At 41.2% G+C, this 13,572-nt stretch overlaps 1 protein-coding gene across 2 annotated transcripts; it reads left to right on the forward strand.

Annotated features, from left to right (window-relative positions):
- The first annotated feature begins 1,253 nt into the window (after positions 1–1,253).
- PSMA1 (proteasome 20S subunit alpha 1) lies at positions 1,254–11,109 on the forward strand. Of its 2 annotated transcripts, none has more exons than XM_057418225.1 (10): positions 1,254–1,337; positions 1,920–1,964; positions 4,728–4,829; positions 5,323–5,426; positions 6,271–6,359; positions 7,097–7,167; positions 8,094–8,223; positions 8,956–9,035; positions 10,158–10,262; positions 10,762–11,109. In XM_057418225.1, exons 1-10 carry the CDS (start codon positions 1,302–1,304, stop codon positions 10,816–10,818), a joined length of 819 nt encoding a protein of 272 aa, XP_057274208.1. In that variant the 5' UTR covers positions 1,254–1,301; the 3' UTR covers positions 10,819–11,109. The 2 variants fall into 2 exon arrangements, with proteins under 2 accessions (XP_057274208.1, XP_057274207.1); XM_057418224.1 differs by lacking the exon at positions 1,254–1,337 and adding an exon at positions 1,605–1,751.
- The last annotated feature ends 2,463 nt before the right edge of the window (positions 11,110–13,572 follow it).

Here is a 13,572-nt window from a genome sequence, read left to right on the forward strand (position 1 = left end):
AGCTCATAAGCATTATGATCCTGAACACTGTAAGAAAACTGCAGTATTTGGGAGCACACCACTTCACAAACTGCATGCTTGTGAGAAAAGGGCAACAGCCCCGTTACAGCTTTAAAACCTTCTAGTGGTTTTAGAGTGTGGAGGGTTGGGCTCTGGAGCCTCCTGAAGCATGAGGTGCCATTCTTGTGCTGTCTGCACAAGACTGGTGCAACGTACTTAAACTCTGCAAGGATGCCTTTTCCTCCATAGCAATGGCTTTTGCCTCAGAGTGGAAAAAATGTGAGGAGAAAAGCAATACAAACCTACTATTGATGGTTCTGCAGTACCTTTCCAAGTGCCTGTACACATCTGTGCACAAACTCACAACGCTCCAGTTGGCAGTATTTGGGCTCTTTAATCAATTTTTAAAAGGTACCTGTGACTGAATTTCTCCATACGTACTCTGGCTGCAGCTAAGGTTTTCATGTAATCTGATGCTATTCGTAACAATGGCTGGAACGTCTGTTTGTTCCCATGCTCTCTTCATATCCTGTGAATGTGAAGAACAGTTTTCCCAAAGAACAAAGAAAACGGGATAATATCAAATGATCCTATCTTATGTCAGTGGCTTTATCTTCAGTATGTTTAAAAACACTACAGATTCTCCAAAACCAACAGCTCGAGTTTATTGATAAAAACAGATGAATTTCAAATTCCAAAATGCAAGTTTTCCTCAGCTAACGAAACTTTTCTATTGCACGCAGGAACCTGAAGAGACACGTTGCGCTGTTTCGAGGGGCAGGAGCGCTGAGCAATCACAGCCTCCGGGCAGAGCAGGCTCAGTGCCGCCGCTCAGCACTTTTAGCACAGCGGCTCCTGCATTTCGTTTACCTGGCCATGACCAGAACCGCGGTTGCAGCGCCTCCGCGTCCCGACATCCTCCGCCGGCCACCAGCCGCTGCGAGTCTTCCCGGCACCGCGCATGCTGCTGGGGCGGGGCGGGGCGGGGCGAGGCGAGCTGTCGTGCGCTCCATCGATGACTCGAGGTGCGACTAGCACTGCTTGACTGCTTCCAGTCCGGAGCGATCGCTGCCGGAGCGGTGTCCTCTCGGTGCCCCGGAGCCCGTGCCGCTTTCGGGGAAGAAGGATGGTGAGAGGGAGCCGCGCCAGGCCAGCTCGGGCCGGGGCACCCCGCGCTCCCTGCCAGGGCTGCGGAGCGAGCTCCAGGGGAAAGGGGAGGGCGAGGAGGAGGGAATGGGGCCGTGAGTAAGCAGTTCCTGGGCCATGCGGGGCCGGGCTCGCCGCGGGCCGGGGACAGGCCAATGGCTGAGCCTCGCCGACGGGGTTGCTCGGGGAAGGTGGAGGTCGCGCTCCCCTCAGCGGGGCTGGGGCAGGGAGGGAAGGAAGGGGAGTGCGGCGGCGGTGGTGGGGCTCGGCCCGTTTGGCCCACCTCAGCGCGGCGCGGCTCGGCCCGGCGTGACGGTGCAGAGCGGAGGGTCAGCGCTGCAGGCGGCCCCCGGTGCTGGCCGACCAGCATCGTTCACCCCGGCGCGGAGCGGGACAGGCAGCAGCCGTGGCCCTCCCAGCGTGGCACCGGGGTCTCGCGCCCCTCATGGTCTCGCCATGCCCTGAGGATGCTCCGGGACTCGCGTTGCCAGCGCAGCGCATGCTCCAGCTGCAGAAGGGATTTGGCCGGAGAGCGGTCCCTGCCTCAGGCCTGGGAGCGGATGCGTCGTGTAGGGGGCCCTGTAACAAAACGGCCAGAACTTGAGGTTGGACGGGGCTTGGAGCAGCCTCATCTAGAGGAAGGCCCGTGGCAGGCGGTTGTAACTTAATGATCTTTAAGGTTCCTTTCAACCCAAACCGTTCCATGATGATTTGCTTGGGAGTACTCTGCCAGTTTATAAAGCCACTAATGGATTTTATTTTGCTTGTTCTAGTTTCGCAACCAGTATGACAATGATGTTACAGTTTGGAGCCCACAGGTAAAATCTTTGTAAGCTTGCTAACAGACTTCTTCCTAGCTTTTTGGTTTTCTTCCACTCTAGCAGAAGTGGTATCGCAATAGTGTAGATTGTGTTCAAGTGCCTAGAGCTTGCCGCAGTCTGCTCCCTCTGGCTTTGTAGGCTGCTGCTTTCTACAAGGCCATTAACACCTCTCTGAGCTTCTGGTGTATGAACCTGAGTGATGCTTAGGTGGGCCATGTTACCTCAAAGTACTTAAGGCCGTTGTTTTCTGAATGTACCTATGAGGTACAAAATAGATGTTATCATTGGGGCTTGGAAATAGATGATCTTTAAAGGTCCCTTCCAGCCCAAACCATTCTGTGATTGTATGATCGATTTACAGACCTATAATGAAAAATTAAGTAAGATATGAAAAAGCATGAAACTGAGCTTAAGTCTCCCTAATGTTAAAGCTACTGCTAGGTCATTCTCTCTTTTTTTCACTAGCTAATATTGGAAAGAAACTATTTGGTTTACAGTTGGGAAGAACTATTTTTTTTTTAAGAGCTTTACTGTATTCAGATTTTTCAGAATAAAAATTATCTGTGGCTTTTTTTCAGATTATCTTTGGTTTTATGCACAATTACACAATTTTTGTAGGCTTACAGTAAGCCCCTGTATGAATGACTGTACCCATGTGGCAGTCTGAAATGTGGAATCTGAGACACTGATTTTTGTAGTATGAATTCACAGATCTTAATTTTTCATAATTGAAATGGTTAAAAAACGTCTGCTGAGTAAGTTCAATGTATAAAACTTGTAATGATAATGTTGAGAGCTAGAACGTGTGAGTGGTTAAATGCCATTTTATAATGCAGTTAACACTGTGCTTCAGGTATGAAGTCTGCAGCTGTTTCCCATGTTGTTGAATGTCAGGGAGGCTTCACACTATCTCTGTCTTCAGGATTATATTGAGATTTACTCCTAAATTGGAAATGTTATTACCTCCAAATCGCTTTTTTATTGTGTATTGCTATTAAAATATATCTGGTGTGTTCTGAAACTCGCATAGATTGTGTTGGCTTCCAAATAAATATTCTAGAGGTTTAAAAGCAAGTGTCAGTTCAGGTGTTTAATATTGCCCCCTCTCTTGGTATGGACATTTTAAGATAGGATACTAATGGAAAAACAGTCTTGAAAATTGACTTGTTTCTAGCGATAGCAAAACTAAAGCTTTATTTTAAATGCAAATAGTAAATTGTATTCTTGTAAAAATATAACCTTAGTTTGTGGGTTTGTATTAATACTGAAAATCATGGTCATGTAGTAGTATTGTTTAAAGATACATTTTCAACATACGTTGTAATAGAGCATGTATCCTACGTTTCATCCTATATGAAGACAACCTTGAATATTGGAATGTTTTTTAGTCAGTACCATGGTGTCTGTAGATGGCTTTGAACTGGTTTATCCTTCTTAACGATGGTGTTTCTCTGGCAGATTCTGTATCAGGAACTTTTATTTTTTTCTAAATCGATCTTTAAAACTTTAAAAATTACTTTTAAAACTATAGCATTCTCTTAACACCTTAAGTAGATATTATGAAGTCATCAACATTTTTTTTCCATAAGTTGCCTTGAAAATTTGGATAGTGTTGATACCTTTTGTAAAAAAGACATTCGAAATTGCTGGTGTGCTGCAATTACTGCTCCATACTGTCCTGTAGGTGAAGCAGTGATATGATACTGCAATAATTCTTAATACAAGAGCAAAGAATAATCACTTTCTATTGGGAGAGGTTTTAAAATATTGTTATAAAGAAAAGGAAATAAGAAATTAAAGGCTAGAAGGGATTTTGCACTTTTACAGCCTTGCAAGTCATTCATGAAAGTTGATAAAGAGATGTTGGACAGTGTTCCATACTGCTGGACAGTATTCACAGTGATTCCGTACTGCTCTTGGGCAGGAAATATCCTATGTTACTGAAATTTGATTTATAACTTATGGATGAAATGAGATGGTAGAGTATTTTAAACTTCTAGCAGACTTTGCATTTCTCTAGAGAAATTAAGTGAAAAGCCTTGTACCAAAAAAAAACCCCAACAAGTTAATAGAAGGTGATTTCCTGTAATCTCGTATACGTTTCACTGTAGGAACTCCATCACAACTGGTGAGATGCAACTGTGTGCTGTGGTCAGTAATTCTAGTACTTGCACATCAGCAGTGAACATGCCGACTATTTGACGTAGGCTGGCCAACTAGAGTCTAGAACATGGGTTGTATTGCCCTCAGTTGTTGCATTAAAAGGACATTGTCTTATTTTCTTCCAAAGCTCTTGGCTGCCTTTGCAGAACTTGTGGGGACTTAAATGTCTTTGAGACCTCTACTCCTCTTTCAGACTTTACTGCAGTTGACTAATAACTTGTTTAGAAGTTATTAGGGAATGGATAATGAGACACAACAATTGCATAAGACTTATTTCTTCATGAAACTCGATTAAACGTTAAGCATCCAACTTCAGCTGGAAGGTCTGTCTTTGAATCACACTTGGTCAAATACTGATTCCTCTGAAGACAGTGACAGAAGTCTTATAATGGCAAGATTTTTTGCCCTTTTTTTGGCCAGATTTTTGGCAGTTAATAGTGGGGTGTTTGTGGAAGTTAACTGAGGAAGTCTATTGTCGGTTTAAACAGTTATGCAGTAAATTGGGGTGGAGGAATGAAATGTTTGAAAACCAAAAACTGTTGAAACTTGATTCAGATTACTAACATTAGAATGATTACTTTTGATTTTATTCTCTAGGGCCGAATTCATCAAATAGAATATGCCATGGAAGCTGTGAAACAAGGCTCAGCTACTGTGGGGCTGAAGTCAAAGACTCATGCTGTCCTGGTTGCTCTCAAGGTAACATCAAACCTGTGTTCTCAGGACAGTGATATTAGTAGAAAAGTTTTGATTTGGCAAATCAGTTTTGCGCAGTCTGAACTCTTATGTGAATGCAGTCAATCCCAGCTTCCTTTTGCTTGTGTATCTGTATCAGACTATGAATATTTTCAGTGCCTATGTAAAGCAGATTTTCATAAAATTTTGAAGGAAGTGAGTGAAAGATTTTACTTCTCTTTAAAAGATGTGTTCCTCTTCTTTTAATCTTTTATTTTTTTCATTAATTATTAAGTGGTAAAACTACTTCTTTTCCGAAGGCTTGAGTGTCTGTTGTTTCTTTCATTCTGGCAGTTTCCTGATGAAGTGGAAATAGGTTTCTGTTGCAAGTTCATAAATTTGTTTGTTTTATCGTATCATGATCGTACTCAGTTCTTGCTGTAAATGTTAGCAGATTTCTCCACAGTGCTTTGCAAACTGTTCAGTTTGCCACATTGCTTTTTCCCTTTATGCATAGAGAGCACAGTCTGAGCTCGCAGCTCATCAGAAAAAAATCCTGTATGTTGACAACCATATTGGTATCTCAATTGCTGGACTTACTGCTGATGCAAGACTCTTGTGGTGAGTATCTTAGTTGTTGACATACATGGTTCTGCAATAATGAGTGAAAGTTCATTTGTACACTATTGCAAATGAAATTTTCTGGTCAGCTAAGGATTAGTATTGAATTGCTGCCGTATTGTACTATGCCAAAGACCTCAGCATGAAATTCTGGCAGATGTTTAACTAGTTGGCAGAAATCTCACTTGTTTGGCCCAAAATTTTGCTCTTTGGTTTTGTTACTAGTACGACAGTCCTGTCTGGTTTCCTCAGTGCGATGGAGTTTCCAAGCAGTCAGAGAAAGTACATCACTTAGATCCCGCTAGCAGCTGCTTCTGTGTATGTACATTTAAGAAAGTTATTAAAAAAGTACACTGCTGCATGTCTCAGCTTCAGAGGGGCTTGCTTTTTACCTGCTGGCCATATAGTTTCATCAAATGAGGTAAATGTACACAGAAGGAGGAGTCTTCCTCAGTTTGATAGGAAAGGGCTTAGAAGAAATTTCCGAAATAAATCTAAGTTGCTGTAGCATTACAAAGAAGTGTTACCGTTTCACTGTGGCTTTTTTCCAGATGGTGTCTGTTGCCTGCGTGAACTTCTACCTTCTTTGCATTTGTATGGCTGAAATACAATAATACTCTTTCAAACCTGTGGTCAACTTTAAATAACAGTGATAGGTCATGATGAAATGAAATTATGGAATGCCTTTGACTGTTTTTCTCAAGGAGCAGAGTTGAAACAAAAATGCTTTTATTAAGAGACAAGTATTGAGACAGAAACTCATTGTGACTTTGATCTCTGCATTGGTTTGATTTTCTTTTTTCCCCCCTTCCTTCTTTTTTTTTTTTTTTTTTTTTCCTCTTAGCAATTTCATGCGTCAGGAATGTCTGGATTCTAGATTTGTGTTTGATAGACCTCTGCCAGTTTCTCGCCTAGTGTCACTAATTGGAAGCAGTATCCTTTTTTTACACTTGTATCACTTTTATAGCTTTTTACTTGTTCATATATGTTCATAAAATTATTTTCCTATATCCCAGCTTAAAAGTCAATTTACATTAAAAGAGTTAATTCAAAGTTTAGTCACATAGCTTGTGTATTCTTTCAGAGAATACCCCATAATGTGCACTGAACTGATAGGGAAGCAATAAAGTGCTATGCAGCATTTAACATGGCACTGTTTTTTATTGTTACACAGCGCCATGCCTTTGGAGGTGGGGGAGAAGAGGTGACTGCACCATCCAAAATAGGATAACTTACTGGATTGTAGTTGCTTATTGGGATACATATATATATATACACACACACATATATGTGTTTTTTTTTATCCTGTGGCAACTTCTGTCTCTCCGTGAAACACAGCTGAGGCCTTGTATTCTGATGTCAGGTGCCTAGAAAATGCTCAAAGAGATAAGAAATTAAATGAGGCTGTGCAGCATCAGGTGAGGTGTTTGTATTACTTGGTTTAATGCACCACTGAGTTATTTCAGAAAAGCTAATTGCTAAATTTGTTCTGATGGAAAAGAAATTGGTATTCCAGTACATTGTGAGATCTGGGGATTTTTTTGAACATAGTCTTCACTCCTCAGGAAGGTTTGCTAAGGCTGTATAATGATTTTGGTGTATCTTTGCTTGGCTTAGGCAGATGGGTAATTAGCATGTTATTTTGAGATTGTTTCCTTAGCTTTCTTAAGAAACCCAGATACCAACACAGCGTTATGGCAGGAGACCGTATGGAGTAGGACTGCTCATTGCAGGTTATGATGTAAGTAAGCTTCAGTAGTTACTACTGATCTAGAAGAAAATGTACTTAATGCAGTTCTATACAACAAATACATGTTAAGAGGGGAAGATGGAAGAGGCAGACTTATCAAAATTCTCAGAATAAGTAAATAATTTTCTGTATCTTGACCTAAAATATAACTTTCAAAATGCTTCTGAATAGCTAATTCTGTGTACACTTATGAAATGTACATTTGCAAAAATGAACAACTTTTTACTGCAAAAATTAGATTTGTGTTTTAAGGGATCAAAGTGTTGATCCCACAATTATAGTAATTCTTCTACTATTGATTGTGAAGATTTGTGAACTAATATTTTAAATGTTTTCAATAAAAAATGTATGTGGAAATCATTGCTGGCCTCTATCTTACTTGTTTAGCAACAGCAGTTTGCTTAATGCAGCACACACAGAATCTCTGACCTCAAGAATTTTGACGTGAGAAAGGTTGAAGGAAATTGTCATCTTGCCTGAAATCTTGCATGGGATGTTTAAGCCTACAGCAGGTTTTTAGTTCTTTGCAGATAAGATGGAATGTGTGTGAAATCCCTGCTGCAAGCCACAAAGAAGAAAGCATGCGTAAGCATCGTACTGTTTAAGGAACTGTTTAAGTGACAGCTATCCTGCCCACATAAAAACTGCATTTTAATGAACAAAGTGAAAGAAAGAATTTTTTTAATAGATTTTTTTTCTTTTTAGATTATTGCTTTTTTTCAGTAGTTTTGAAGGAACTGTATAACAGTGATATGATAAGCAATATAAAATGCATTTATGTGCATACATATAAACTGTGTGATATGCCATGAAGCAAGACTGTTTTAGAAAATACCATGTGTTCCAGTAGCAGGCTTGATGTGAATTTATACATTTCTTTTATATTCTGTGTGTTGGTTTTCTTTCTCTCTTTGTAGGATATGGGTCCTCATATCTTCCAGACTTGCCCCTCTGCAAACTATTTTGACTGCAAAGCAATGTCTATTGGTGCTCGTTCACAATCGGCACGAACTTACTTGGAAAGGCACATGACTGAATTTACTGACTGTGAGTAGTGAAACCCTGTCTTTCTAATGGTATTCATCAATTATGCAGTTTGTTTTCTACTACTGCTCCATTCTTTCACATTCTGGGAGCCAAATTTTGGTGTAAGTGCAAATCTGCATGAAGACAAAATTGTAGAGGAAAGTTACAAATTTTCATGTCTTAACTTTTGTGTGCTTATTACATCTAATGAAAAGAGTTTTGCTCAGGAAAGCAGAGAAAAAAACAAACCTAAAAGGCCTCTGCCCTGTTTAACCCAGGGAAAGGACAATTCTGTCCATATCGGAGCAGGGATAGTATGTCAGGGTAGTTATTTAAGTGGTGCCTTGAAAAAGGTGAATTTATTTTTGCATGAAATAGTGAGGAGGAGACTACTGAATAGCTGCTTGGGTTAAAAAAAAACAACTTGATTATCACTGGATGCACTGGTGGCAAGGCAGGTACCAAAACTAGATGCATTCAATCTCAAGTTTAGGGAAGGGCTTGTTTCTTGAGATACACTTACTGTCCTGGGTTCAGCTGTAGCAGTCTTTTTTTTCTCCTTAGTAGCTGGTGCAGTGCTACCTACACCTGTCAAACCAGCTCTGTGTTTAGTACCAGAAAGGAGAGGAGCTCTGGAAGTCAAGTTAGCCAAGCTGATTTTCTGGTTATCAACTAGGAATGCGAAGAAGGGAAAATGAGTGCCTAGAGATAATAGCATATAGTTTGTAAATGTCTTTCTGGTTTCATTTGAAGGCAATCTAAATGAGCTAGTTAAACATGGACTGCGTGCCCTGAGAGAGACTCTTCCTGCTGAACAGGATCTGACCACCAAGGTAAAAACTAGGTTTTCTCATCAAGAAATTTTACTGTTACTAGAAATAACTGTGACAAAATCATGTGAAATATGGCTGGCACTGAAATTTGAAAGCTGAATACTGGTAGATAATTTCATGTCACCAGTTAATCTACAGTGTCCTTACTTGTCTTAGATTTAAGTTTCCTATCAAAAGTGATATTGCCTCTAAATAAGACCTTGCTTCCCTGGTGGTGTTGCAGAATGACTCTAAGAGCAGGACCATAGAGTTCTGGAGGACTGTGCAAGCAAGGCAGGGGGTGGCCCCCACAGGTAGCCGGAGACCGGACATGGGAGAAGAATGTGGAGGAAGCTGTGTGGGGCTAACCAATACTGTTGTGCCAAGGAGGAGTGGCTGAATACCACTCCTATATATGTGTGAACTGCGTCACAAATAAAGTAGAAGTTGCTTATCACCCATATTGGGTTGGCCTGTCTGCTTCTCCTCGCCGCTTACATGGTGGCTTCATTATTTTAAACTTTGATCAATGTTTAAGATGCGTCATATGCAACTAGAATCACAACTTGGCATTGTAAGCACAGTCAGTATTTCACCTGGCTTGTGGGGGAAGGTAATGCACAAACAGTTGATTGAATATCCAGCATCAAAAGTTGCAGAAACTTCTGACAATAAAGTAACTGTCGAAAAAGAAAATTCTAAGGGTATCCATTAGTTGGTGTTTTGCTTGTGGCTGATCTGCCCTTTTCCATGTTTATCTTTTGTTATTCTTAGCCCTCCTTGTTTTTTAGAACTCTTAAAATAACGAAAATCCAAAATAAGACTGAAATAGTTGAGTTTGAAAAATCATGTATCTTATTAAAAAGAAAAAATAAAAGAAATTGGAAGCCTTAAAAAGTGGTTTTAATTGTAAGATTTTGAAAAGTTATAGCTTTTGTAGTGTATAAATCTGCCTCCCTTTCCCAGTAAAATCTGCCAAAAAGGGAGTCTCTGGATTTATTTTTTTTTCCCCTTAAGTTGACACAGAATGCACAGTGAGTCTCTCTGTCATGGGAAGGAACTTTACATCTGTTTCACAACTGTAAAGCCAGAGTTTATTTGCAGAAGACTGCTTCACATTTCTTTCAAAACTTTGCTTGACAGAATGTTTCCATTGGAATTGTTGGCAAAGACACGGAGTTCACCATCTATGACGATGATGATGTAGCACCATTCCTAGAAGGTCTTGAGGAGAGGCCACAGAGAAAGGTGTGTCGTTTAGATAAGTAGGCTTTGTCGAAAGACAGCATTTTGTGATATATGACCTATCACATTTGTGTTTACAACATTTAACTCTATTACTCTAGTAGTTTTAGGAATAGGATTTTTTAAATTTGAAGTTACTATATGAAAACCATATAACCTTGGTTATTATATGAAAATCATATAACCTTAGTTGGAAACTAAGACACTTACTAAATCAGTTTATGCTGAACTGGCACCACACTGTTCAATGTCATCTTTGCTCATCTTTGATCAAGTACAGGTTTTCACTATTTTTCAGCAGAAGTGGCTGTGTATGTTTCATGCATGTAGCAAGATGCTCTGTCCCGTCCCATGCTTAATTTGGGTATTGCTACTTTGTAAGCTATTTGCTGACATGAGCTGCCTTTGCCACTGGTTGAGCTCAAACCAGGGTAAAGCTGATTTATTTGTAAAGTGGTGTTTTCTGCCTTCCTAAAATACTTGTTTGTTTTTCCTCTTCAAGCCTGCTCCACTTGCTGATGACCTTGCAGAAAAGGCAGAGGAGCCGATGGAGCACTAGTTGGTGGATGAATTCCTCTCTATCAATGTATGTCCAATTATACAGGAAAGTTTATCCATTTGCTGGTAACTTTATCCTCACCTATTTCTGCCCATACAGAATCTGAGGATTACTCTTCAAAAAAGAAAGAAACAAACCCACCTATCCTTAAAAGGTACACAGGAGGTCATAACTGGGTGTTTCACAAGAAAGTTGTAATCTTTTCTAAATAGTACATGAAACTGTTTTGTAATAAAAAGTATACTGTCTTAAACTTGTAAGAACAAGTGGAAATAAATCGCTTTCTTGGAATCTGCTGTGGGTTTGGTTTCTTTTTTAATCTGAACAAACAAATATTCAAATTACTCTGTATCAAGGTGTCATAATGTATTTGATCATTTCTCAGAATGAGCATATACTTACTGTGTATAAATATGGTGCTTTGTTGAACTGAGAGGACTTTAAAATGCCTACAAGACTACACAATGGTCACGGAACAGCTAGGATGCAGCGTTGTCTTGTCGTTGTCTCAAACTCAACTTGAAAAGACACTTCTGGTGTTTACTAGAAATGTTGCAGGCTGAAGGAGCTGAAAGCTGTCAACCAGTTTGTGTTTGGGTTGAGTTCTCTGTTTCACTAAATCCCAGCCTGTTTGCAGCTAAACTGTATCACTTGGTTAGAGCCATCAGCCAGGCATGGGTAAGGAGGGGGCTTCTAGCTCAAGGATGGCCTAAACTGGAGTAAGGAGAGAAGCACCCAAAATGCCTATCACAGGTTCCCTGACCTGCGGAGCCCCTGCAGTTCTATGGAATAAGCTAACTTCCTTCAGCGTGTTCTGCATGGTCTGACTGAGGAGCATCAACTGCCTGCTGTGATTCAGATTGTGGACTAACAGTGGCTTCTTTAGGGACTGAGGTGCCAGGGAAGCTCAGTGAGTTGGTGCTACCAAAGTGCAAAATGGGTGTGAGGCTGTATTTTAAGCAAAAAGAGTTCAGTTGTTTGTTGTTGTTTTTTTTTTCCAGTTTCCATGTTGGTTCCTCCTGTTTCAGTTATTCTCACGAACACATTGAAAAGAGTAAAAAATTTTTTTGGGTTGGATGTGCACAGGAACCACACTCACACCTTGTATTTATTAATAAAGCATAGTGCTATTTTGAACAGGTTTTAAAACAGGCTGTGGGTTTGGTTTTAAACATTAGATATCTTATTATTACTTAACCCTTTTTCTGCTGTTATTTTTCTGTTTCTCTATTGCTATTTATTCCCCCCATTATTTTTATTTTTCCCCATTAGTGAAAATAGCTAAACTATTAATTTCCTCCGCATTTATTCCCCCATTTATCTGTATTTATTTGTCCATCCCTCTGTGTGTGCGTTACTCGTATCCCTCGGATGCCTGTTCCCAGCTCCGCACCGGGCCCGACTCGACTGGGCCGGGCCGCGCTGCGCCGCCACACCTCCGGGTAGGGAGCCTTGCGCCTGGAGAGCAGCCGAGCTGTGGGGTGCGTGGTGAGGAGTGAGCCATGGTGGTGTCGCCGCCTCATGGGGCCCGCAGGCCCGAGGCCTCACTGCCCCGGCGGCATCTTCCTGGTGGTTCCCTGAGGGAAGCCCCCGGCGCCATGGACAGGGGACATGGGACGGTGGTGTGGTAAGCCCCTGAATTTCCTCAGGGGAGTGGCAGGCAAACGGCAGCATCAAATGTTTTAGCTCACAGCTAAAAAAGCTAGGCGTTTTGAGCAAAAAATACTCCCCCGGAAAGCTGACAGAAATCTCCCCAAGCTGGCTATAAATTTACTTGGGATTTTTAAATAAGGGTTTTATTGTAATAAACGTTAATATATTGTAGGTGGTGCATCAGTGAAATGCTGCTTTTTCAGGCGGTTGGTTTGTAAGGTATCCCCATTCATAAGGCTCCCCTGGGTGTAGCAGGTGAGGCTTCTTGTCCTCCTGTGTTGTACAGACTGAATAACTTTCAATTTCCTTCTACAAATAACTCGGAAGTTTTGTTGCTGGAGAAGCAGCACGTACTTCTTTGTCTGGGGATGCTCTGTAAGAGTAAACTGTGGTTTTAGGGCTGGCGCCGTGCAAGGAGGAAGACTCGGTGGTTCTTCCTGCCAGTCTCCCAGCTCAGCATTTGTAGGGAGTTGTTTTTCACTGCTGCTTTTCAGAGCCTAAAACACACTCCACGTTTTCATGCTTCAGAGACCTTTTCGGCTGTGATTTTTTGAGAGGATTTCTGCAGCTGATACCTGTATACGAGTAAAACTACCTGGTCTACTTTTTGTAATGGTCTGTGTTATGTCGTGTGAGTCATCATTAGAGATGAAGGTGCTCGTTGCAGGGCTTTGGGGCAGGAGCTGTGGGTAACAGTATGGAAAAAGCATGCACAAAGCCGCTGCTGAGGCAAGAAAGCACTTGTATTTCTAAAAATGAGCAGGAATCCCTTCTGTAGATACTGGTAAGCAACAGCTCAGAGGATCTAGCCCTTAAAAATACAGAATCCATAACAGAATAGAGGTGTTGTGTTTAGGTTGTGGGTTGTTTTGGGCCTTTTTAATTGTATTGCAAGCACTTTTTGGGGTAGTTGTTATGGTGATATTTTAGTTGTGTTGTTTTCCTGTGTAGAAAGAGGCTGTGGCCCAAGTTAACACAACTTGCCTGCTCTCTGTTCTGCCTGAGGATCTCTAGGTGCCCATATGATGAGAAAAGGGACATTAGACCCAGTACCAGGTTGTGTAGGGCCTCAAGTGTTCATTCAAATGCTGCAACTCTGTC

Source organism: Pezoporus wallicus, unplaced genomic scaffold, assembly GCF_028554395.1.
Source record: "Pezoporus wallicus isolate ANWC-B61680 ecotype Strahan unplaced genomic scaffold, APGP_CSIRO_Pwel_v1 contig_2025, whole genome shotgun sequence".
Taxonomy (NCBI): Eukaryota; Metazoa; Chordata; class Aves; order Psittaciformes; family Psittacidae; genus Pezoporus; species Pezoporus wallicus.